The 24,379-nt window shown below is 47.7% G+C and overlaps 11 protein-coding genes across 11 annotated transcripts; 5 read left to right on the plus strand and 6 right to left on the minus strand.

Moving 5' to 3' along the window:
* Positions 1 to 94: 94 nt before the first annotated feature.
* Positions 95 to 1,909, minus strand: LY89DRAFT_649993 (uncharacterized protein). Its single transcript, XM_018212087.1, has 3 exons — positions 1,385 to 1,909; positions 430 to 1,340; positions 95 to 381 (listed from the first exon to the last, which is right to left on the minus strand). The coding sequence occupies exons 1-3, from the start codon at positions 1,625 to 1,627 to the stop codon at positions 273 to 275; spliced, it is 1,263 nt and encodes a 420-aa protein (XP_018068624.1). The 5' UTR covers positions 1,628 to 1,909; the 3' UTR covers positions 95 to 272.
* Positions 1,910 to 2,338: 429 nt separating this feature from the next.
* Positions 2,339 to 3,650, minus strand: LY89DRAFT_589540 (O-methyltransferase; the record flags this gene model as incomplete). The annotated part of the gene is made up of 4 exons (XM_018209537.1): positions 2,339 to 2,501; positions 2,580 to 2,917; positions 2,963 to 3,475; positions 3,522 to 3,650. The coding sequence occupies 4 exons, from the start codon at positions 3,648 to 3,650 to the stop codon at positions 2,339 to 2,341; spliced, it is 1,143 nt and encodes a 380-aa protein (XP_018068625.1).
* An 864-nt stretch (positions 3,651 to 4,514) lies between these two features.
* Positions 4,515 to 5,909, plus strand: LY89DRAFT_133942 (uncharacterized protein). Its single transcript, XM_018205259.1, has 2 exons — positions 4,515 to 4,957; positions 5,011 to 5,909. The coding sequence occupies exons 1-2, from the start codon at positions 4,671 to 4,673 to the stop codon at positions 5,573 to 5,575; spliced, it is 852 nt and encodes a 283-aa protein (XP_018068626.1). The 5' UTR covers positions 4,515 to 4,670; the 3' UTR covers positions 5,576 to 5,909.
* Positions 5,910 to 7,903, plus strand: LY89DRAFT_133939 (uncharacterized protein). Its single transcript, XM_018205258.1, has one exon. It carries the CDS (start codon positions 6,244 to 6,246, stop codon positions 7,555 to 7,557), a length of 1,314 nt encoding a protein of 437 aa, XP_018068627.1. The 5' UTR covers positions 5,910 to 6,243; the 3' UTR covers positions 7,558 to 7,903.
* A 2,805-nt stretch (positions 7,904 to 10,708) lies between these two features.
* LY89DRAFT_708689 (Di-copper centre-containing protein) lies at positions 10,709 to 11,990 on the plus strand (the record flags this gene model as incomplete). The annotated part of the gene is made up of 5 exons (XM_018217699.1): positions 10,709 to 10,843; positions 10,891 to 11,035; positions 11,081 to 11,185; positions 11,232 to 11,692; positions 11,751 to 11,990. 5 exons carry the CDS (start codon positions 10,709 to 10,711, stop codon positions 11,988 to 11,990), a joined length of 1,086 nt encoding a protein of 361 aa, XP_018068628.1.
* Positions 11,991 to 12,497: 507 nt separating this feature from the next.
* On the minus strand, positions 12,498 to 13,798 carry LY89DRAFT_736319 (uncharacterized protein; the record flags this gene model as incomplete). The annotated part of the gene is made up of 3 exons (XM_018220109.1): positions 12,498 to 12,557; positions 12,604 to 13,242; positions 13,379 to 13,798. The coding sequence occupies 3 exons, from the start codon at positions 13,796 to 13,798 to the stop codon at positions 12,498 to 12,500; spliced, it is 1,119 nt and encodes a 372-aa protein (XP_018068629.1).
* A 2,064-nt stretch (positions 13,799 to 15,862) lies between these two features.
* LY89DRAFT_569154 (cytochrome P450) lies at positions 15,863 to 16,525 on the plus strand (the record flags this gene model as incomplete). Its single annotated transcript, XM_018208571.1, has 1 exon — positions 15,863 to 16,525. A coding segment is annotated over one exon (663 nt), but the record flags the coding sequence as incomplete, so codon positions are not given.
* Positions 16,526 to 16,736: 211 nt separating this feature from the next.
* Positions 16,737 to 17,138, minus strand: LY89DRAFT_736321 (uncharacterized protein; the record flags this gene model as incomplete). The annotated part of the gene is made up of 2 exons (XM_018220110.1): positions 16,737 to 16,819; positions 16,871 to 17,138. 2 exons carry the CDS (start codon positions 17,136 to 17,138, stop codon positions 16,737 to 16,739), a joined length of 351 nt encoding a protein of 116 aa, XP_018068631.1.
* A 385-nt stretch (positions 17,139 to 17,523) lies between these two features.
* Positions 17,524 to 19,793, plus strand: LY89DRAFT_784254 (amidase signature enzyme; the record flags this gene model as incomplete). The annotated part of the gene is made up of 8 exons (XM_018222764.1): positions 17,524 to 17,775; positions 17,829 to 17,930; positions 17,980 to 18,024; positions 18,073 to 18,246; positions 18,301 to 18,687; positions 18,736 to 18,850; positions 18,903 to 19,022; positions 19,071 to 19,793. 8 exons carry the CDS (start codon positions 17,524 to 17,526, stop codon positions 19,490 to 19,492), a joined length of 1,617 nt encoding a protein of 538 aa, XP_018068632.1. The 3' UTR covers positions 19,493 to 19,793.
* Positions 19,759 to 20,837, minus strand: LY89DRAFT_784255 (DJ-1/PfpI family protein-like protein; the record flags this gene model as incomplete). Its single annotated transcript, XM_018222765.1, has 2 exons — positions 20,404 to 20,837; positions 19,759 to 20,249 (listed from the first exon to the last, which is right to left on the minus strand). The coding sequence occupies exons 1-2, from the start codon at positions 20,558 to 20,560 to the stop codon at positions 19,759 to 19,761; spliced, it is 648 nt and encodes a 215-aa protein (XP_018068633.1). The 5' UTR covers positions 20,561 to 20,837.
* Positions 20,838 to 21,265: 428 nt separating this feature from the next.
* Positions 21,266 to 22,551, minus strand: LY89DRAFT_736324 (uncharacterized protein; the record flags this gene model as incomplete). Its single annotated transcript, XM_018220111.1, has 5 exons — positions 21,266 to 21,352; positions 21,403 to 21,618; positions 21,673 to 21,797; positions 21,850 to 22,286; positions 22,340 to 22,551. 5 exons carry the CDS (start codon positions 22,549 to 22,551, stop codon positions 21,266 to 21,268), a joined length of 1,077 nt encoding a protein of 358 aa, XP_018068634.1.
* Between the last annotated feature and the right edge of the window lie 1,828 nt (positions 22,552 to 24,379).

The following is a 24,379-nucleotide window of genomic DNA, read 5'->3' on the forward strand; positions in this document are numbered from 1 at the left end:
AGCCACTAACATATCAAAAGCCGCACTTAAGGAAGGGAACGCGCGAGGGAATTAGAAGAGATTGAACCTTTTCAACACAAATGCAGCAGCAAACATCCATTCAGCTACCTAAATATCTCACAAAGTGCCACCGACGGGAGGAATCCAGACATCCCGACCCAAGAACGTAAAATAAGTATATACAGATTAAAGCAAATACATCAAGTATATCGTGGCTCATCGCAGCACACCAAACCAAAAACACCCCCTAAAGTAACCATCCCATGATGGATCTAGATCAAGAAAGTAATGAGGCCGGCAAAGCCAACGAGGACAAGTGAGACTTGCATACTAGATGCGGAGCCCGTGAAGGCAGTTGGTGTTGAGGTTGGAGCGGAGAGACTGAGAACATTATTAGCGAAGACAAAGGGGAAGATAAAGGTTACCCACGTGATGTTGGCGGAGTAGGACGCAACTCCTGTGGCGGCTGGGCTCGGCGAAGAAGTCGAACTCGAAGAAGGGACTGGGAAGACGCTGTACAAGACCGTAGGCTTGCACATAGAGATAGTCAACACGCTGATTGAGTACCCACTTGGGAGAGCGGTTGAAGAGTTTGCGACTGGAGTGGAGTAGGCGACGAGCGAGGAATTGAATGAAGCTGTGATGGTTGGTGACGAAGTCGTAGATGTTGAGGTAGATTTTGGGACGGTAATGGTTTTGTAAAGTGTCGTGGTGGATGACAGAGTGGTGTGCTTGGTCGTGGCGTCTGATGAGCTGGAACTGACTTCCTGGAACACACCTCCTGCTGAGCCGGTGACCTGAGCAGATGAAGAGGTAGTCGTCTCGAAGACTGATGTAGATTCCATAAAGGCTGCAACTGGAGTTGATGACGACGAAGCGACAACTGCAGCGACAGTAGATGAAGTAGCGACAGAAGAAGATCCGGAAGAACCGAAGTTGCCAGATGCTGTTGTAGAAGCCCCACTGCTAACATCCACGTTGTTGACAATAACAACATCACCGCTATCGCTGGTGACCTTGATGTCCACGGTCGTTGTTCCAAAGCCAGAAGATTGTTCGAAGAAGTTGTAGGTCTGTCTCGTTGTTGATTGCCAAGTGCTCCCTCCATCAGTACTGACCTCCAGAGAGGATACAGCTTGGTTAGCATTCACGACCTGCATGCTGAACCAGTATGCCGAGACACCTTCCTTGTTGTGGACTTCGAGAGGCGATGTGATCGGGCAATCAACATATTCCCAAGTGACGTCGATGACTCCAGTGGTGGGGTTTGCGAGAGCAGCGAAGGCATCAGGAAAGAGATCGAGGTGATTTGTTCCGCAGCCTGGGCATTCATCGACGATCTGATATTGTTAGTGAGGAACGTGCTTGTCGAGGATGCTCTTACCATAGCAGTGATGCTGTTTCCTGACGGGCCAGTGACTGACACACATGCTCCACAGTTCGCTGCAGTATCCCAGTTCGAGTCGGACAAAGCAGTGCCAAAAATGCCAGAAGGAAGAGTATAGGTCGAGAACGAGCAGGCTCCTCCTGCGACATTGCCACCATAGAATGTTGCCTGGCCGGCCAAACTGCTAGCAGTGGCCAGCGCCAAAACGGCGGAAGCAGCAACAGCAGTAGTGAAATGCATTTTTAATTCTTACAAAGAATGAAAGTAAGGACTGAAACGAAGACTAAAGCTTCTTGGATGATATGGTACTCTGAAAAGAACGACAAAGGTAAGAAGAGAGTGAAAAGAAGAATAAGCTTAACGGCGCGAGAAGGTTTTTGACATTTTCGCAAAATGAGCTCAAATCGTGAGGAGATTGAAACGACAAGACGTAAGATGAGTCCCCGCCTGTCCTGCAATATACTTGATACATTCCCCGGCGTCTTTGAGGCTCAACAGCACGATGAGGCTTGTTTAGGTCTGTTCTGACAGGTGGAAAATGTTGCAGCGCCACTTGGTGTGGAACCATAATCTAAAAAAGAAGAAGCACGGACACGAGAGGTGTGTTGGCGAGATGAAACGGCTGAGGCGTATTCGCGGATATCGACTAATCTCGCTTGATGCCGAGGAGATCCTGGGCTGTTCACGTGACAAGCTTACGATACCTGGGTATTGCAAGACCTGTTTCTGATGTGGAAGAGATAGAATGATCTAGCTTAGACACACCAACTCAACCTTCCAAGTCTCTGCTACACGAATCAATATTGAGGGCAGAGGCTAGAGACATCTTTGCGAAGCCTATAGTCACGTGGCTCTTCCCGTTCAAGGAGAAGAAGTTAAAAGTCTAGAGGGGAGCGATTGTAGGCAAACTGCACCTCAGAACTCTTACTAGATCCATAGGCTTGGATATGCTCATGGTTCCCAGGTCGACTCAATGATCCACAACCGACTGCCATCGGGTCTGGTGCCGCCATTCCAAGCAAAGCGGGGGTCAGCCTGCTCGAACAGCGCCTTCCATTCTTCAAGTCCCCTTTCTTTTCCATTCATAAGTGACATCATCATGATGTCCATCATCCTATCGAAGTCAATCATCTCAAGAAAAGAATGACTTGAAGGTGCAAGGGAAAAGTGATTCGAGAGAAGGGAGGTCTACCTTTCATAGCTTTCATCTGCCAGCCTACCTTGCCCAGGATCGGTCAACCCAAAATCTTGGATTATGATTTTGGAATTGGGCTTCAATGCCGGTATCAAAGATTGCAGTGCTTTCACGACAATGGTGTCGGGATGATTGTGTAGGACTGCCCTGAAAAGGTAGACGTCGGCATTCTTGATTGGCTGTGACGTGAGCATATCATGGTTTATGAATTTGATGCGAGTCTTCAGAAGCTCCGGCAAATGATTCCCTTCCGTATGAAGATCCTGCACAACAAATTGCAATTTGGGACAGGCTCCAGCGATGGCAACACTCGTATGCCCATTCGAGCCCCCGATCTAGGTATATTATCAGTATTTTCAGGCTCCAAGGAGGAGACTTACATCAACGACAACACCATTGTTGATCTCTCCCCAAGGATAATTATCAACCAGATAACTATCCTGCCAGCCTTCGCCGTCGTTAACGATTTCCATAGCCTGTCTGAACGATTCAATTCCTCTGTCCGCTCTTGCAATCTCCGCAAACCAAGTCGTGTCACGGCCATATTGCAAGGACACTCCTACTTCTTTGGGATTTTGACTTCCAGGCCATTTCTGAAAAGCATCCACAGATCTGGCCGTTGCTGGCCAGAAGTAGTCAGTCAGAAAGAAGACCCAAGCGTCCATTCTAGGATCCTCAACGAGTAGTTTGGATGCAGCTGTGTGCATGACTTGGTCCTTCTCTGGCTCGCAGAAAATTCGATTGGTCATCGCGTGCCGTATCAGACGGCGGAGTTGAGACTCGTTGACGGAACAGAGGGCGGAGAGTTCTTTGTAGCTGATTGAACCATCTATCGGGACATGCTGTGCGACTTTGAATCGATTGATTGCTTGCAAAGTCACAAGATTCACTGGCTGAAAGTACCATCAGTAAGGAGTCTCGAACATGAGAATAACTGACGCTCCATGTCATGTTCCTGAGAGTGGCTTGCTCGCCTATCAGCGCCCGCTGTAGGTCTGGAATCATGTCGATAAGATCCAATCGAGCCGTTTGACCTGATTTCTCCTCAGTCAAAAGCTCAAGTGACATATTTAAAACATTGCGCATGGCAGTGGCTAGTGCCACGAGAGGATTCTCGGCCATGGTGATCCTTTGGAGTATTGGAAAAGACTCGAAGGAAGTTCAACAAGGGATGCTGGAAAATACACGAGGCGGAACCACGGAGGTCTCTCTACATCCGTGTTCACCGGCCGTCTCTAGCCAGATGTGGAGGTACTTCAACCTGCATTTCTTGACCTGCGACCATTCAGTTGAGGTCGCGAGCAAGCAGTGCAGAACGACTGGGACCGTTGCTAGTAGAGAGAAGACATGTAACAGGTACAGTTCCGGATAATACTGTGATCTATCGCTAGTTCCCGGACGAGCACGATTGAAACCTTTCGAGCACGTTGGCCAAGTAGAAGCTCTCTTAGAAGTGGGTTGCAGCCGTGACAATTGCGCTAATCTTAATCCAGACAGCTCTTTCGTTTCGGGGCTCGAAGTAAGCAACAGCTACCTCTGAAAACCATCAAAATTTTCAGCAGCTTATTCCGCCCTGGAGAGTACCTAAAGGGAGCTAAGCCGCGCTTCGCCACCCCATAGCCACAGCTGCAACCTCACTTCTACTTATCATATCATATCTTCACGCTTCACTCATCAATCTTCACGACTGTCACAACACATTGATTATTTATTGTCTCGAAGCGAAACGCTCGCCTTATTCACAGAATCTCCATTATCTGGAATCCTCCACGTAGCTGCTGACAAGGCTAATAGCATCACGTGCAACCATTGACAGTGCATCGAGGGTCTTGATACACACAGCATACAATCTTGGACAACTGCGACTTAGTTATATGTCCTTTCTTTTAGTTCAGTAACACGTCTGTGCCAGTTCCGAGTTCAGACCGCCACCATGGACCCTGTCAGCATCCTAGGCGCCGCTTCATCGGTGCTGCAAGTCCTCGACTTTAGCCAACAGCTTTTCCGCAGCACTTATAAGATCTACAGGTCAGTTTCGGAACAGTCTAAGGCCACTGTGGATCTCCAAACCATCATTACCAGCTTGAAATGTTAAGCGATGACTTAATACGATCGACGGAGCAAGCAACTCCTAGCATTGGCAAGCTCTCAGGCCATGATGCGCAGCTGCTAGAGCTTTGCGGCAATTGCACCGTTGTGGCAGAAAAGTTAATCTCAGTACTTGATAGATTGACGGCCCAGAAGACTCACAGCTTTTGGGACAGCTTTGGCCGTGCTCTTCTGACGGTGTGGAACTCAAAGGAGATCGAGCTATTAGAAAAAGAGCTCCAGAGCTATCGTCAACAAATCTCCCTATATTATAATGTTTCCGTCCGGTGCAGTAATCTTCTTCCTTTCAAATATGGGCTAGCTCACAAGTCACTTCCAGGAAACAGGTCAATCATATACAGGCCGATCAATCCAGTCATGGTCAACTCATCTCTACATCCCTCCAAGTGACTCAAGATCTAACCCAACATATCCTCAAGCAAATGGATCAAACTGCCAGATGGCAAGCAAAACTCATTGAAGCAATCAATCGCAGCAGCAACAGGAATGACAAGCAGATCTTGGGCCTTAACGCGTCACCAATCAACACTCATAACCAGTTCTACGAGAAGCATGCGGAACGTTTTCGCAAACGACTAATTGCTCATCTTCACTATATCAACATGGAAACTCGCTCTGAGAGCGTTCCGGATGCATACGGTGAAACGTTTCAGTGGATTTTCTCGAAACCTGATCTAAAGTGGTCTGACTTCGTACATTTTCTCGAGAGCGACCAGAGCCTTTACTGGATTACAGGCAAACCAGGTTCAGGAAAGTCAACACTTATGAAGCACATTAAAAACGACGAGAGAACGAAAAGATGCCTCTCGGCCTGGAGCGGAGGCAAAAAAATCTATTTGACTGGATTTTACTTTGGTGTTCCGGAGGCAACGAAATCCAGATGACGCAGCAAGGACTTCTTCGGACGCTGATACACCATGCCTTGGGCGCCTTCCCTCATCTCGCTTCTTTAATATTTCCAAGTCGACTCGAAACTTTCGTGGTTTTTGGCGATCAAATAGTTTGGGAAGAACCTTGGGTAGGGCCAATTCCCATATCAATTTGTTGCTTCTTCCTTGAGTAGTGAGAGCCCGGATGCCGTTTCAAGACCTGTCACGATTCTATTATTCTTGTTGTCTGATAATAACATTCGAACCTCCCAACTTTCATTAAGTATTTTGGGATTTTATAATGCCAACAACTCGTTGGGCAGACTTTCACAGAATTACTGTCGGCATTCAAATTATTCCTTCACGAATTGACGACAAGCTCGTTTAAGATTTTTATCCTTATCGACGGGCTAGATGAATTCAAAGGTACTTATTCGGAGCAAGTCAAGCTTGTCGATTTCATCAAATCAATTTTAAGTCCGAATGTAAAGATATGTGTTTCCAGTCGGCCTTGGAATATTTTTGAAGACGCTTTCAACACCCTCCCAAGTCTTAGGCTTCAAGACATTACCTATAAGGACATTCAACATTATTGTGCCTCAAAGCTGTCAGGCAATCTCGGCTTCGCGGCACTGCAACGTGGGAATCCCGATTCAGCCTCTACTCTCATCAATAACGTGTCAATGAAATCATGTGGCGTTTTCCTCTGGGTAACTCTTGTTGTTCTATCCTTGTCAGAAGGTTTGACTGATGGAGACCGACTTTCGGATCTACAAAAGCGGCTAGATTTGCTTCCATCAGATCTGGAGGATCTCTTCTGGAGAATTTTGAACTCGGTTGACCTAGAAAGGATTTCGCAGCTAATTCAAATTGTGCGAATCTCACCGGAGTCAATCAGCATTCTTGAACTATCATATGCTGACGAGGACGATCCGAATTTTATTTTCAAGATGCTTACAAGGCCTGTATCGATCGCAACGATTAGTTCAAGAGCTGAGCTTATGAGACGACGATTGAATGCCTGTTGTAAAGGCTTGTTAGAACCTCAAGGGATCGACTTCAAAACAGATCCTAACGCTACGGTCGGATATCTACACCGTACTGTTAAAGATTTCCTCCAGAAAATAGATGTTTGGGAAAGGCTGCTTCATGCAACGAGTCCTTCCTTCGATCCAGCCATGCGTCTCTCGGTATCACACGTAGCTCACCTTAAAATACTACCCACAAATTCGAGGTATTGCATTGGGGCGGAATACGCCTCCCAAATGCGGGACCTTAGAGAGTTTTGGATAGCAGTGATACATTGTATTTGGCTTATTCTCCGTCACGGCCCTCACGCTACGGAGGTCAAACTTCGTCTCCTAGAAGAAGTCAACGATATAGTTGACGAAATTATAACCAGGGCTGCCTCGAACAATAACAGCACCATGGCACCAGCACTCTATAGCAATTGCCCGTCAACGCTCTCTGGAGAGACTAACATCAGATCATTTCTCCACATAGCAGTGAGACTCCAGATTGACTTTTACGTCAATGTACATGTCAGTGACCTACAAAAGCCAGATCGGATTCAAGAGCTCTCCTTTCTCCTTCGCATAGCGCTCACGGATTACGAATGCAATTGCGACGGATTCGAAATTACTGCGCCTAGCTTCTCAATCGTGGAATATCTCCTTCAGCACGGGGCCACTTTGGACGGTACCAACGCTTGGCATTACATTCTTGGAAATATTCCGCACCGATCTGATTTGTTGATGTTACTTCTTCGCTATGGAACTGATCCATTCGATATTCGACTTCGGAGTGGTGGAAAAGCGCTCGAGACGGAGGTGTTAAAATTAGCGAAGACGAAAAGAGATGAAGCTATGAGGAAGGGTAGCAGACTTGGGGGTAGAGAGAAGAGTGCTATGCCGGAGGCCAGTGAGCCCTTGGAAGACAAGGCGCGATCAAGGTGGTCTCGGCCGATCTCGAAAGCTTTTGGGCAAAAGCGGGCATGATTATTGGGTATAGAGAGAAGGAGGAAGATCGAATTGAACTTATTAGATCTACAATGAACCTGATCTACAATTTCCAGAACCCTTGAGCTCTAATACCTCGACGCATCGGATCACCAGATATGTCCGATACTGAAAAAGCCGCCAACTACCTACTTTGACACAGCAAAGTATTCTTGATACTTCCACGAAATGCTGAGCTGCAACCTCACGAATTGAAGAGCCTGAAGCACTATATTAACGCCACTGAAGTCCTCAATTTACACCCGACCAACTTCAGTGGGTCGGTTGGCTAAGGTCAATAGCTAACTGTCCAACGCGTTGGGTCATTGGCAGATGATCTTGTGTGGCAAGAAGGGCAACCTTCTTTCTTCCTGAGCTGTGATGAGGCATCATCCTGAAGCTGCTTGGTGGTGGAGCTCTAGTGCTTGGAAATCTTTGCAGAGAACTCTCTTCTTGGATCTTCTCATCTAGTCCTCCAAATCTGCCATGACTACTGCCCACTCAACTTTCAAAGTCGAGCAAATAGGTACTTACGCGTTGGCAGGCAGAGCTTGCGGAGACATACTTTTGGCTGCTCCAGTCCCGGCCACTACCAAACGCAAGCACCCCTTCACGAATGACGCTGCTGGATTCCATTCGAAGTACCTCTAGCAGCAACCAAAGTCCTCTATAGCGAAGTGATGATCGAGCCGAGTTACTGCCAGCGTTGAGACTCTATTTAGGATATCTGGCAGAGGGCTGTGTCCTGTCTATAAGACCGCAGATTGACAATGCAAGCGTATGGTGGGCATGGCCATTGCAGGTTCAGGATTAAAGACGTCGAGAAGATTCGCAGACTCATTGTATCGAGCGTAGTAAGCGATTATACAAAGCCGAGGTGCAGTAGCGAATCAAAGCAGGAAGCTCCAAGTTGGCAGTTGAAAATGGCACCTTGCCGTGGTTGCGAAGTTGTCGAAGCTCCTCCTGCCTTCTTCACTCAGGGGTAATTACCTGACGCCGGTCCTCGAACCAAGGATACCTTTCATTTTTGCAACTCAAGACGCATTCGATGTTTTCAGCGAACCATCATTATGCGATCCAACCGCAATGTCAAGGTTTGCCAGTTAGGAGACATGGAGTGGTGTTTTGAAGAAGCAAGGTTTGACCGATTTGAAGATTCGACAGAAACCTCAAAAATTCTTTGCGTCAACAGCAAATTGGCAGAATATTCAGCTGAGGCAGGGACATTCGCATCCTGAGCACATCGAAATTTCTTGTGCCTCAAGACAATGAAACGAATTGGGATTTTGTTGCGTGTGTTTCTGTCAGTGAGGGTTCATCATAGAAGCACGGACAGAACTTGAGGTTTTGCAAGAATATCTGCGATATTTTCTGTTTGAGCACGAACCAGCTCAATTGATCTTCATAGCTTACAAGTAATGACCCCACATTTCAGACAAGGTTTCGGTGGCTTTGCGTTACAGCGGGAGGTCTATTCGCTAGTGGACCATACAGCGGGGTCCTGGAGATTTCAGACAATTGTCTGCTTCAGCCACTCGTCGATGATGGATTTCCACAAAAATGATTATCCACTTTATGTTTCTCGGAGCTGATGCCTTTTTCTATCTGTCAGTGCAGACGAAGACGTGGCGGGGAATTTCTGGTGGTGCTTAGGACGAGCTTCCGCGCGTCGCATGCTTAATATTCTCCATTAAGATCGTCAGCCGCAACATTAATTGGCCTGTGCTTTGCTCCCTCTCCCGGTGTCGTCGTCATATTGAGGTTTGCTTATCACATTCTGCACTGTTGACATTGTCACGAGATTGGAGAAGAAACATGGGATGAATTCTCCCTATGAGATTGGGTGGATTTCCATAAATAGTGATCCTTCTGATAAGGAGCACGGTGACGACAACGTCTCACATCTGCAATCCGGGGTGTTTTGTTCCCATTTCCACCCTGTCTCTATGCGGACGTTTGGACTCCAACATCTTCCTGCCGGGAGGACAAGAGAACTCCTGGGACGTGCATGTTACACGGCCTGTTTGTCATTCTTGTGGCTAAGCTATGTTGTGTAAAGTTATTCCGATCTGCTAGGATCTCAAACTTTCGTCCGGTACTGTCATTTTTAGTGGCGGAATATTCAAGCATATCTTTGCGGCACGGAGAGTTGGTATCGCCTAAGCTAGACAGTTCAGGAAGTTCTACAGCCCTGCGTTCACAACTGCACTAACCTGGAGTCATCCACATCTGTGGATATCTGCCTACTGATCTTTTCACTGCCGTCTCGGATGCTTACGTTGCAAGATCCTAGCGGCAGCCGCATCTGCCGCTAACAACCTTACCCCCATATCATTTGACTACGGTAGCATCCATGTCTCTCTGTCGCTTGGGGTGTCCAACGTCTATCATAGGATGCTCGAGCGTTTGGCCCTAGCCTTCCAATACCGCAGAGGTTCTTCCGACTGTATTTGATCTCAGCTGGCAAGCAGCCGGTTATCTTGCTGCTTTCATCTCTATGTACTTTCCTGTCCACAAGGCGAACACGAAGCTTGCTAGTCCACATATTCGGGATCTTAGGGGCGCCACCTCTTCTTAGCAGCCGCAAAGTCAAGAAGAGGTGCCGCCACTAAGTCGTTAGAAGGCCTTAGCCTAACAAGTAGTTGCGTAGTAGATATACATTATCTGGAAACGCGCCGGATTGGATTTTGGAACCGTCCGAGCTGCCAAAAATAATCGAATTAGGCCAAAAAAATTGCTTGGATCAGGTCTAACTTTAAGCTTTCTTTCCAGCCTCAAAGACTTCGCGATACTACGCCCCCACTCCCCACAAGTGCATTGACCGCGTTGAATTTCCTATCAGCAGGTCATTACTTTGCATGCCCACTGTATGGACGATCAATGGCACCTGCATCGCAAGCACCACGACAGGCCGGACCGAGCTGTGACTTGCTCGATACTCATGGTGCACTCACCTAGCTTTCCCGTCTCGTCTCCCACGTACGCGGCCTTCACGGTGCCTTTCACTGTACCAGACTTGTAGTCGAGAAGAGATATCCGACCACAATGGCTGGACTGGTATATAGAGGTGCGCCACTCGCATTCGGATTCTTGACATCAGCATCCATCGTTTCAAGATCTTCATTCTCTACTTTGCCTCACTTCACTCATGATGGCAATTTGTCGTTTCGTTTCTTTCGCTGCCTGCATCTCGTATGTTCTCGGTGCATGCTCTTCCATCGAGGTTCGCAAGGAATGGCGCTCTTTCACCACAGATGAGCAGACTGCTTGGATCGATGCTGTCAAGGTGAGACTTTCGATCTTTTTCTCGAAAATTAACTAACCATCTTTTAGTGCATGGCCGAGCTTCCTCACAATAGCTCGCTAGTAGCAACCGTGGGAGAATTTGCCGCAATTGCGAAAATCACATCGAATAGTTCTTACTACGATGATTATACATACGTGCATTCGGATCTCAACCCAACCATTCACTTCACTGGTAAGTGGATGCCACAGAAAGATAAACATTACTGACCTATCGAAGGTCTTTTCTTTCCATTTCATCGCTATTTTGTCTGGTCCTACACCCAAGCACTGAAGAACGATTGCGGATATACGGGCGTAGCACCTTACTGGAATTGGACGATTGGTATCTTCCCCCTCATTTTACACTTCCACCCGACTAACATTGCCAGACGCCGCCAACGTCAAAGACAGCACAATCTGGTCCGACGACGCCTCATCAGGTCTTGGTCAACCCGTCGGCATCGCCTCCAACGACTTCGTAGTCGGCACCGGCGGCTTCTCCTCCAACTTCACCCTCGCATACCCCACTACACACGGTCTCCGCCGAAACTTCACTCTAGTGCCCTACAGCGCGGACGCCGGCTCTTCATTCTTTCCCGACCCAGACATCGACGCCAATGCCACATTCACGCCCGCGAAGATCAATGCCCTGATCGCGAACTATACAGGCGATTTCAAGGGCTTCCAGAAATATATGGAAGGATTTGAGGGTCCGCATGGTTCCGTGCACGAGATTCTAGGAGGGGATTTGGCGGGCTATTGTCCTGAGGATGCGAACGAGGCATGTTTCGATGACGAACCGAGTCCTACTTTTAGTGCTAATGAGCCGATGTTCTGGATGCACCATGCTGTTTGTCTCCCTCTTTCTGTCTTTGGAAGAAGAGAATTGGGCTAATTGGGGTGAATAGATGGTCGATAGAGTTTGGTGGCTTTGGCAGAATCACCACCCGAATAATACTTATGCGTTCGAAGGCGGGAGCGTGCAGAATTTCACGGACTATGATCAGTTTCCGAACGGAGGTCCGCCTTGGTTGAGTATGGATAGTATTTTGCCAACTGATGGGATTTTGATGCCGGCCGAGACAACGCTGGAAGATATTTGGATCACGGAGGGTGACCTCCTTTGTTATACTTATGATGATGCCTAGGAGCCATGTGTTTTGTAACAGTGGATGTTAGTGAAAGAGAAGGATGAGACGTATGAGAAAACCGATGTTCAACAACTTTTGTATTGCTAATATCCCAAATTCATAACTTGATCCTTGATTTAGAGATACTGGTGAATTATCTCGAATGAAGTGCGGACCTCTACACTATATAATACTGCTTTGCAATGCTAACTTCATGTATTATTTCATTACATCATTATGGGTTCACGGCATCATGACTAGTTTAGGTAGTCATGATGTTGCCCTCCAACCCAGAAATACTGACCTGTGGTACGCCAACCATTAGCCTACCACCAAGGAGATTCCCCCTCCCCCCCCCCCCCCCCCCCCCCCCCCCCCCAAAAAAAAACTCCTTCTCAGAAACTTCGAATTTCTTCATTGAGCTGTAGCGACAGTAATGCCAATTTCTGAACACGTCGTCGGAAACTGAAACTGGCTTTCAAACCAGCAAATACTTCTTCTCCCCAAGTAACACTAACCCACTACCTAGACACTCATCGCATGATGATACTCCGCGAGGGTTCGCACCACAAGTGTAGCACTGAACTACTGTTAGCAAATTATCAGTTGATAATGACAAGGGGCAAGTTACAGTTCTATAACGAGAAACTTGATTGCACTCATGTCCAGGAAATTGAGTTGCTGATACATTTCTGAACCACATGCTTCTATGCAAAGAAGAACACGGATCTTCCTCTACTTCGTCTTTCTCTTCTAAATCGGAATCGAACACTTGCAGGTTTTCATCCCGTTCGAGAGATATAGGAGTCGAGGCATACTGTTCAAGGGCCAGTGGCAAAGTAGAGGAGATATCAGAAGTACTTTCCTCGACGCTCTGTATTGCTTTTCCTGGGGTGGCTCTTTGGCTGATCCAGAGGGCAGGCACGTTCTCGCCATTCGTTGCGCCCAAATCATGAGCCTGGCTCTGCCCATTGAAAGGGTTGTAGGAGTGAGTCTGGGCGTCCGAATCTGCGGTCTTGGTCTCGGAAAGCTGTAATACATGCGACGAATTAACTAGAGGGTCGGCGACCTCTGTCGTTTTCAGCGAAAATTGGACTTCTAACATTGGTATGTTTCTCTCTGAATCAGCACCGCTCTGTGCCTTGACGCTAGGACACCGGTAGCTAATCGCTGTTTGGGCAGGAACTAAATGCGTGTCGTTGGGACTACTTGCCCGCCAGTCGAACATTCCTTGCTTGTGCCATCTAGACGAGGCCGCTTCGAGCATAAACTGATCGAATCTGCTTGATTCCAATAATCCTAGCCGTGAGGCCAGAAAAATCATATAATGTACCAATATTTGGCAAAGATGACTTTTCATGCTTTCAGCTTCGTGGAGCTCGGTGTCAGTCTTGCAGTAGCCCGACTGCTAGAACTGTTCCAAACACCATCAAGAAGAGAGCTCGTAAATCATTTGCGGAACAATGATTCAATGATTGAGGCCTCATGCACTGTTCGAGTGCCTTCAAAAGCTCGTGGCCGGCGATACATCCAATTTTATGGATGTCTGCAATGCTCAACACGTGTTTGGCAGGTCGGCTATAAGCGAGGGAAATAGCGTACATCATGAGCTGAAAGTTGGTTTGAGCCAGTTGTGGAGCGGCTGATTTGATGAGGTCCGTGAATTTTGGGGATGACAAGATACCAACTTTGCTCGTGTCAGAGATCTTGATGCCATTCAACCAGTCAAAGGTTTCGTCAACTAGGATGCCCAAGTCCCATGTGATAGCGGACTCGAATGTGAGGGTGATTTTCGAAAAGGCGAGCCTCTTCGCGTTTTCCATCATTATCGAACGTATCTCATCTGAAGGAAGGTCTATACTCTCTCAGTGGATGTATGGAACAAGCGGAAAATCTCACATAGATCGAAAATGCTGACTTCCGACAGCTTAGTTCTGATACATCCGGAGAAGGACATTGTGTGTTTCTCGTAGGCGTGCGCAATTGAAGCTAATTGTTTGCAAGTAGTGCAGATTTCAGCATCTGAACACTGGATGAGAATGTTAATTAGAGCTCGATACTTGATGAAAAAGTTCTCACCTTAATTTTGAGCAAAGAACATCTGAGACAAGCTCTTCGATGCCGCACAGCGCTCACTTGTTCTCTTCTTTTGGGCCCGAATTTGCCTCTTTTGTGTCTGCTTTTTTGATTGTTCTGGACTTGGAAAGAATTAAGAAAGCCTGAAGGGATCCGAGATGTTGTTTTGCGCCTTGCAAAGGGCATTTTGAGACCGGAATTGATGCTCATTGTAGGAGATGTATGAGGTTGAATGAATCTCTACCAGCACATCAAGCTTCCTCTCATAGGATTTTAAAGCTCATATTTATGCTCAAAAGCATTAAGGCTCTTGGTATTTCCAATGGCGACATTCGTGGAACTGCGCAACATGAGACTCGTGGCTAAGCAGTGCGACAGTATTGATTGGAAATGTCAAGGGTTGCGGGAGGCTGCTTGCAGTGCTCACCGAAGTTACTGTCTTGGGAATATCTAGCGCCCAGGTGATAGCTGTGACAGGACACGTGTCTGACTACGCAGTGACATTCACGTGTTTACTGTATTGGTCTCGTCAATCTGCTTGTCGGGCGTCTGTATGCTAGACAAAGTTCAAACCCAATAAGCAAAAGTGTTAGTGAAGTTCCAATCGCAGTATTTGATAATCCTAAAGTCTTTTCTAAAGTCAATATAACGCCCACTTCACTAAAACAATAACTCACGTCAAAAACAATTTATTACTAGCTTACTTAGCTAGGCTCTGCATACTATAAATAATAACGAGGTTAACTTTTTAGACGATTTCGTGAGATTTTCTCAAATTTTATCCAAAGTTAGCACTATATTTCCTTATTATTCCAAGAACACAATTCACCTCTCAAACAACTTTTCTTTCCAACCCAAATACTAAAAATATTAAACAAAAATATTTCATAACTCCTTTGCACTAGCATGAGCAAATAGCTCAGTTCGTGTCTTCAAAGCTAGCTCTAGAGTTGCGACCCTCCACCGTGAACTGCGCGATGCTCGACAATGTCGCTTAGAGAGTGAATATCTATCGCTTTAATACACCTCAAAGCTAGAGCATAAGATTCTAGATAGTGTGATAGCGGTGATGAAAGACTGAGGTGCTAAGGTGCTAGAGGTGTTGAGGTGCTGAGGTGAGGTATTGAAGTCGTTCAAGCTAAGCACGTGCTGAATGAGCATTTGACACTGCCAAAGATACCTCTGACCTGTTTCAAGGGAGACTTTTACGACGCTTTTCGAATGCCCACAGCCGGAGATGAGCTGCCCATGCTATTCACGATTGAAGACGAAAAGTTCCACCGGAAGGTTCGTAAACCAATTGCGAAAGAGTATACAATGAGTGCATTGCTGAAATATGAGCCTCTGATTGACGATGTAATATCGGCGTTGGTAAAAGAAACCCCATACCGATTCTCAGATGCAGAAGGCTTGCCATATGGACAACTGGGTTCAGTACTGTGAGGCTGTCTCCTCAAAAGCACACTGTCTCTTGCTTACCGCAGCACAGTCGCCTTCGATGTAATCACCAAGTTTGCTTTCGGAGAGTCTTTTGGGTTTGTGAAAGCTGAGAAAGATCTTCATGACTGATGCGAAGTGTAGACGAAGGTACGGACAGACAAGCACCAGTAAGTATAACCACGCACAAGGTGTTGGGTGAGATCGTATGTCTGACCCATACGCAGAACTCTCAGATGCCCTGGCTTGGCCATTTAAGGGCACAACTTCGCACAGCACATCCGAGTCGTGAAGACGAGTTCATCTTTCCTGCCTTCGTGCACGGACATATAACCCGACGTGAGGAGGGCAAATATCAATCACAAGACTTGCCACCTTCATCGTCGCAGCCTGACTTCTTAGAACGCTTTCTTGCTGCGAATCGACTGCATCCAAACGACGCGAATGATAATCTTACATTTGTTTGGTGTTACACAATCACAAATGTAGTTGCCGGCAGCGATACCATAGCGATCCCCCTGCGTTCAATATTGTACTATGTCCTCAGCAATCACAAAATATACTCAAGATTGGTGCAAGAATTGATTGGCAGCAAACTCTCCATACTTGTTTCTTGGAAATCAGCTCAGAAACTTCCATATCTCGATGCAGTTGTGAGAGAAGCATTGAGAATCCACCCACCTGTCGGACTAGGTTTGGAAAGGGTAGTACCAGCTTCTGGCCTCTGTCTCCCGGACGGAACGTTCTTTAGACCTGGCACACTCGTCTCAATGAATGCATGGGTTTTGCATCGCTCTAAAGCAATTTTTGGAGACGACGCGAATACTTTCCAGCCAGAAAGGTGGCTTCAACGATCAAACGAGACTGAAGAAGAGTTCCGACAGCGCCTTCACAAGATGCAACAATCTGAATTCACCTTCGGCTTTGGGCCTCGGACTTGCATCGGGAAAAACTTAAGTTTACTTGAGATCTACAAGGTTGTCCCGGCATTATTCTTGTCCTTTGATATGGAGATTTTCAAGGCAGATTGGAATACTTGGAACAGCTAGCTGGTTTGTACGACAGGAAAGACAGGAAATCCGACTCAAATCGCATCAAATTCACTGAATGGCTTTGATATGCTCTTTAGATTCATATTCGCACGCTTGATCTGCACAAAATATGAAAGAAGTAGTGGTTTATAGACCACCAAAAGTGCTTGCAAAGAGTATCATTGCTATTGAATAAATGTCTGTGATACAACATCCAATATCAAGAAGTAAAAGCAACTCCCGGCATCTTCCCGTCATCCTTCGTCCTCCGTAACAAACAACCTACTCTCTCAACCCTCCTATCTTGTAAGGTTAGCGCAAATCATGCAAAGCGCTTCAAAGTTGACGACATACATGCCGATTTATGATCGTGAATGTGTAGATCTACCCCCCCAGCGCCGCCATGCTCATCGCGTTGTTGCTGAAGACGGACATCTGGATGAAGAGGTCCACAAGTGGCTTTGAAGGTGCGAATGTTCTCGGGCTCGGCCCACTCTCTCCAAGGCTGAACTTTCTGGACAGCGAGTGGAGCAGCCTTCGATCCCCAAGACTCGGGGCTTTGACGGCCGTCAACAGTCTTGGTGACTGCATCTGGCATCTGTTTGACCACATAGGAAGACATTTGGAGTACGGTGCGTTCTGTGACTTGAGTTGACTTTCTGGGTGCTTGACAAGAGAAACGGGGGAATGCGCTGAGGCAATATAACCAAGTTGTCTTGACAGCCGCATGGCAGGTTTGGCACGCGAATCCTGAATATTTGACTGGCTCGCTGAGCAAACCTACGTAGCGGCCGCACTAAAAGGTTTTCTGATTTGCAGCTTAAGGGATACCATCAAGATTTGTTTCTAAGCATCCAACACTCTTTATGCTTCCCCGCTCCTTATTGATACTAGTCAGTCCGGCGCTTTGCTTGTCTCGGGCTGTAGACATTGGCATCTCAGCCTCTCTGCAGTGCCAAAGACCCAGCGTTTTTGGATTACATCACACATATTCTAGCAACGAGAAGATGATCGATCTTGTCCGCCTGTCGGCTGCTGACCTTCAAAATCTTCAGGCTACAGGAAGATTGACCAGCACGGAGCTGGCCAAGCTTACTTTACAACAGATCGACAAGTATGACAAAAAGGGACCCCAGCTTCGTGCCATGATAGCAATCGTGCCAGAGAACATAATCCTAGAGAGAGCAGCATTCTTGGATGAGGAAAGACGTGCAGGCAGAGTACTTGGGCCTTTGCATGGCATTCCGATCCTTTTGAAGGTGCCTAATTCCACAGACCCATTCGTCTTTGGCAAGAGATAACAATATCGCAGGATATCATCAACACCCCGCCGGAGTGGGGAATACTCACTACGCAAGGGTCTTGGGCACTGGAAAAGTCCGTCCACAAAGCACAGGCCCCTCTCGTTCAGAAGGTTTTCAACATCCGCAGATGATGTACGTCTTTTCACTGACACCGAATAGCTTCTAGATGCGGGCGTTATAATCATCGGTAAAACAAGCGTGACGGTAGTGTTGTCATTACATATCCCGAGGACCTAAGCTAATTGTGCGCAGGAATTTGGCTCTGCTAAGTATATTGTCTCCCATCCAATTCTGAACAGCAGCTCTTACAATGTAATAGGGGACCAGAAGGCGTTGGTGGCTTGTCTGCTATCAACGGTCAGAGCCAGTCTGCATATGTCGAAGGTTTTGTCGAGCGCAGTGATGAACCCTTTGCCCATAAAGCGAGTAACGCTAGCTGATGCTGCCGCAATATCGAGCTTCACAGACTAACTTTCCCAGAATCCTGGAGGTTCTTCTACCGGATCTGCAGTCGACGTTGCAGCTGGTTATAGTCCAGTATCAATTGGCGGCGAAGCAAATGGCTCCATCCAGACTCCAGCCAGTCGATCGAACTTGTACGCATTGAAGATCACCCCCCAAACACTGTCCACAGAAGGAATCTTCCACATTGTGCCTACTGTCGAATCATTAGGCGGCATGGCAAAAACAGTTACGGATTTGGAGCAGGTGACGAAAGTCATTTTTCAGACTGCGAAGACGCCGGTGAACTTGAAGGTTGATCATTCCAAAACATGGAAAGACTACAAGCTAGGATTTGTCGACCCCCAAAAATGGCGACTTCCTTCAGATCTATTCACAGCAACAGATGATTACCGCCATCAAATCGTAAGTCTTCCCTTGGTCTTGAAATCGCTACGCTAATGCCCTCTTCAGGACACGGCCTACAATGCAACCCAGGAGAAGATCAAGGGACTTGGTGGAACTGTCGTATACCCAGTTGATCCTCCTCATCCTTCGACAATCGATGGTGGATTCCTAGCTATCGTCAGTAAGTCTATTGCCCAAGACCCCTCGCCTTCTTGACATACTAAAGACTTCAGACGGTGAATTCCGCGACACTGTGGATGCATATCTTCAAAATCTGGCTTCTTCTGAGATGAGATCTCTTGCAGATATCATTCAGTTCAACAAAGACCACCCCGAGTTGCAAGCTGGCATAAGTAAGCCGATCTACATCACTTGTGTTTTATTGCTAACGTATTCTACAGGTCAACCATGGTTCATTGGCCCACAGGAATTTCAACAGACACCCGAGGAGTACGCCAAAGTGAAGAAGCAAGTCCACGAGGATGCCGCTGAGAAAGGTCTGTATCGAATCATGGACGAATTGTCGCTTGATATCATCTGTTCTCCTACAGACGGACCAATCTGTGAGATCTCTGCCATGGCAGGTACGTTACTACCCGCTCCAAGTTCTGTATCTACGCAACCATTCTACATGATGGTACCAACCTCAGCAATTACAGGCGCCCCTACTGCTACAGTACCTCTCGGTATTCTCGAGCCAAGCGGTCGACCGTTCGGTTTGACCTTCGTTGGAAGACCAGGCTCGGAGGCCAAATTGTTGGAACTTATGTACCTATATAAGGCTGCTGCTCCCCAGCGAAAGCTACCTACTCTGGTAGAGTAACGACTTAGTCCATTCGAGTTCTTCATAGACAGCCCAACATCATTGATCGTTCAATCCATAGACCAAGAAGTGAAGCTTTAAGTGACAGACGTAATAAAAGAACGTGGCGCAATAATATTTCGAGACAAGACTCAAGAAAGGCTGATCTCTCCTCACCAAAACAATCCCGTTTCCCCTAACAGCAATCTCCCACCAAAACAAACACAAACACCATCCCCAAAGATTGAAGCCTCACTCACAACTCCTCCTCCTCCTCCTCCTCCTTCTCAAACAACAATAACCCTCCCCTCCACATCCCTCGGCACATAATCCAACCCCCTAAACCCCAGCCTCGCGACCTCCCTCCCACACCTCTCCACCACCCACCACGCCATCATATCCATACCCGCACAGGCTCCCCCCGCCGTCCAAACCCCCCCATCCACAACCCACTGCTCCCTGACCCAATTAACCCTTGGCCACTTCGCCCTCGCCACCTCCAGCGCCTCATGATTAACCGTCGCCGTCCTCCCATCCAACACCCCCGTCGCCGCCACCGGGAGGGCGCCCGTACAATTCGTGAAAAGCCCCTTGCCGGCCGCGACGTGCGTTTGGATAAACGCTGTCATTTCGGGGGAGAATTGGAAATCCAGTTCGGGGCCGCCGATGAGGAGGAAGTCGAGGGGTGGGCAGGCGGCGATGGTGGTGCTGGGCAGGACTTTGAAGCCGCCGGTGAGCGGGACGGGGGAGAGGGTTGGGGCGATGTGGTGGTATTCGACTAGAGATGGGTTAGTATGTGATTTTGATAGAGTTCCAATCCCAAAAGCCGGGGTGCACGTCCGAGGAGCTGTGACGCTTTTCTCTTTGACGGACAGCTCTCGAGGATCTCGGGTCCTAGATTGGATGTAAGAGAAGGGCAGGAGTTGACGTACTGTCGATAGCCTGGGCGAGGAGGGGGGCGTAGGTGGGGTCGTGGGCGACCCAGAGGGAGATGGCGTGTTTGGAGCAGGAGGAGAGGGTGTCGAGGGGCATGGCGGTGTCGACTGTTTGGGAGGGGAAGAGGAGGACGCCGAATTGGATGGGTGGCATGGTGGTGGTGCTTGGTTGTTGTTGGTATTTTGTGGACGTGGTGTTGTTGTATGTGGAAGTGAAGATGAAATTGTTTAGTGATCGAGAAATCGATGCGGATTTATACTTTCTTTCGTCTTGGAAGTATGAGTGCGGAATAGTGAGACGGCGCAATAGAAGGGAGGATGCGTAGTGTTGCGGATGAATGTTGTCGGATCTAGAGTCGGATATAGTTTATTGGATGAAGAAAACTTGCTCAATGGCCGGATTATCGCGCTGATATCCGGTTCGTAGACCGTAGACGACGGGAATTCGATGAATTACAGCCATCAACAACCCGTGAGAATTTTGTAGATAATATTGGCACTTGCCGGGAAGTCGGTCGCGGATTCTACCGCGTCCCAGAAAGTGATCAGTCTGAACCGGGTATAAACGATCCGAAGATAGATACAGCAACGTAGTGCATCACGACGAGGAATGGATGAGGAATGTAACTTGTAGCATACATTTCATTTCTTTCCTAAGGAGTGGGTATCTTCACACCATGCGACGTCTTCGCTTGAAGAGAGCTTCGCAGCACGCAATTCTTTCTCGTCTCCAATTCCGAACCTACTACCAGCTCTAATTCCACAATGCTCAAGACAGACAAGCAAGAAATTGCAATCTTGCTTTAGAACCCCTCACTTGAATCGAAATGTCGTTCCGCGTCGTCGACCAGTGCTCGATTTACGATATAGCTGCAGCAGCACTATCGCTTAAGATCTGCAACACATTCATCTCCAAGACCAACACATTACTCGCAAGAGCTTTCTCCTATTTGATCATTAGCACTCCCCAACCCAACTCCTCACGCCTCAACTCACATAATAACTCAAATGCTCCCCATTATAAACCGAACTTGTTCCGGTGATGGTGACATTAACCTTTCCGCTGGTATCAAGAGAGGAGACAATTGCGGTTTGATTCAAGACTGCCGTCATAGGTAAAGAGTTGTTTCCTGGTCGGATGGTCATATCTGGCACGGTTGAAATGCCCACAACGCCGGCTTTCTCGGTGGAGAGGGAGAGTGTTACATTTCCCTATTTCTTGTCAGATTCTCAAGGACACGCGGAGATGATGACTTGAAGACGTACCATAGCTACCGTCAGCACAGACGGATTAGGAATAAAGGCAAAGCCTTGTAAGTTTGGCTGACCTGATGGCGCAGAAAGATTCAAGGTGACGCCTGTGACATTGAATCCCTTCAAACCATTCAAGCCTGGTCGGTCATCAGTCATCATCCCATCAATGTCAGCAGCAGGGAGACAAACCCAAATAAGTCGTGCTCGAGTTATAATTAACCCAATTGACTGGCAACTTTCCCTCATGGAGTTTCGTTCTTCCAGTGAGTGCCGTCGTAACCGTCTCATTGGTCAGCACCGTTGTCGCATACTCCGTCACCTGATCCAGGTCAACGATCGTCGTATTCTGGTTATCGATGCTAGCATTGCTCTGCGGATGCAGTGCATGAATCCGTGGCATGGGTAGAATGATCATTGGTGAGGCGGCAAAGGTGCCGTTGGTGACGAGGTAGAGGGAGGCATTGAAAGGGTCGAGAGTCGGAGTGTACATAGATGGTGAGTGTAGAATGGCTTTCTGAGTTATGACAATACTGTCGCTGGTTGGGGAGAGGAACTGAATGTCAGTGAATTCGATCGATGATTCGTTGACGCCATGTTGAGCGATTTTTGGCATGGCGACGTATACCCTGAGAAATGTTAATCTTCGTACTCATTGATGAAGGAAGTTAAGAATACTTACAGACATAGCGCAATAATTAGGAAGACGATGCAAAAAATAAGGAGATGCAACCACCAGAATCGTCCACAGTGCCTCTTGACCTTCTGCCCTGTTGTTGGACGTGCTCCAGCATAATTCCTTTGTTCCTCGATTTGCTCGGCTTGGTACTTCTCTCCGGCCTCGAACTTCTTATCCGAGTCGCGTGACCCCGTATGCGCAACCGAATCAGCCATGATGAAAAAAGTCCCGTACCAACGAATGTAAACCTCGAACGAAAAATCTCGAATCCACGTCGCAGACGGAAACCCTTTTCAAGAATATGGGGAAATCAGGAGATGATTTAAGAAGCGACAGTGTGGAGCAGCAGGAAGTGGAGTTATGTAAAAACAAAACCTGGGGTTGGACAAGGACGTCTGATCTGATGCGGTGCTCGAAGTGGGCAATGGAGGGAGAGATGGCAAACCCACTGGGGCAATACGTCCGACCAGCATGTGATCCCGAAAGTCAAGATTTCGGCGTCGTACCAAAAGGATTTGCATCTGCCTTTTTCTTTTTCTTCTGGGATCTCTCGGTGCTACTACGAGAGACACAGGGTGTGGTACAGTACGAAACCCTCCCACGAGCCGCCACGAGCCGAGTGGCCATGCAGGTACTCCCTGTCCTCAGGGGAATTCGCCATCGTTCAACCGCTGTGGCTCTCCTCCCATGATATCTCCAGGACCGCAGATGTCTTGAGATCTCATCAAGCCCGTCAGCTGGATCGATTTCCAGATCACAACTTGCGCCATTCATTGACCAGGGGCTGGAGATGAGCGGAAAGGGATGGATATCAGATGTCAAGAAAATGGCCTCCAGAAGCTTACTGTAAAACGACGTAGTGCTGCCGAGGCAATACCGGGGCACCTGTCGAATTAGGATAGTCGAGTCGCGCCAACTTTCGAGGGATGAAGGTTGAAGTTGCTCAGGGTGCGGAGAAGGGACAGGGATGGCCCCGCCATGTGCATCGTTACATCGTTTTGAGTGTTGGTCTCCGGATCTTCATTCGATCGGGGGAGGCCGAATCCACAAGCGCGAGAAATACGAACAATCTCTTTCGGATCCAATGAGAGATGCTCTTTCAGCTGCAGCTGTCATGCGACCATCAGGGTCACGTGTAAGCTGTTTGAGATTTAAATACCTGGGTACAAATAATGCAGACCATTCCCTGCACTGTTTCACTTGGAGGAGAATCAGCAGGACCTCGACGTCATATTGTTGTTTTGTCTGCTTCTGCTCAGAGAAAAGAGGTGAGTTGACGAATTGCGCCAATGGCTCAAATCAAAACCTCCTAAAAGGCCCTGGAAAAGAGTCTAAAGACCCCTGCAAACTTTTCGTCTATCCTTGCCATTCCCGCATCGGGACTTTCGAAAGACGTTGATGATCATCATCAGTGACGAGAAAATTGATTGCTGATCGTCCCTCTTTATGTTTGAAGAACCGCGAGGGTAATCGTTGTCCACCGAGGTTGGGAAGTTTAAGCCCCGCTCGGCAGAGCTCATAAGCATGAGATAAGAGACAGAGATGAAATCTTGTATGCATCGGCACTTGATCCGTCGTTGTTCGCAAGAAATATGGTCGTTGAAGGCCCCATCGTGCAGTTCGACAGATGCTTCAAGATTTGAGAAAGCTGTGTAAACACACGTGACTTGAAATGGCCTTCGCGCGTTTCGTGCGTCCCGCGCAAAATGCGCATACTGCGCGGAATGCGCGTCATCCTTCAGTCTTACGAACATGGGGACAAAAGTCCGTGCGTTCAGGGCATCAGAATCATGAATTTTATTAATTAATTAGCTGTAGACCAGCCACATCGCTTAATTAAGTCGTGTACCCAGAAGTCCTGCTGCTCAATAAGCCCATTGATCCATTCCTGAGGAATTTTGTCCCATTCTTCTAATACTGCTACAACCATTTGAACCTCAGTTGTTGGCTGCCTTAGGCGCCTATGGAGAGCTTGTTTTATTCTCCTCCAGCACTTCTCAATAGGATTCATATCAGGGCTAACTGCAGGATGGGGGAATAGAG

This window comes from Mollisia scopiformis (genome assembly GCF_001500285.1).
Source record: "Mollisia scopiformis unplaced genomic scaffold LY89scaffold_17, whole genome shotgun sequence".
NCBI classification, from domain to species: domain Eukaryota; kingdom Fungi; phylum Ascomycota; class Leotiomycetes; order Helotiales; family Mollisiaceae; genus Mollisia; species Mollisia scopiformis.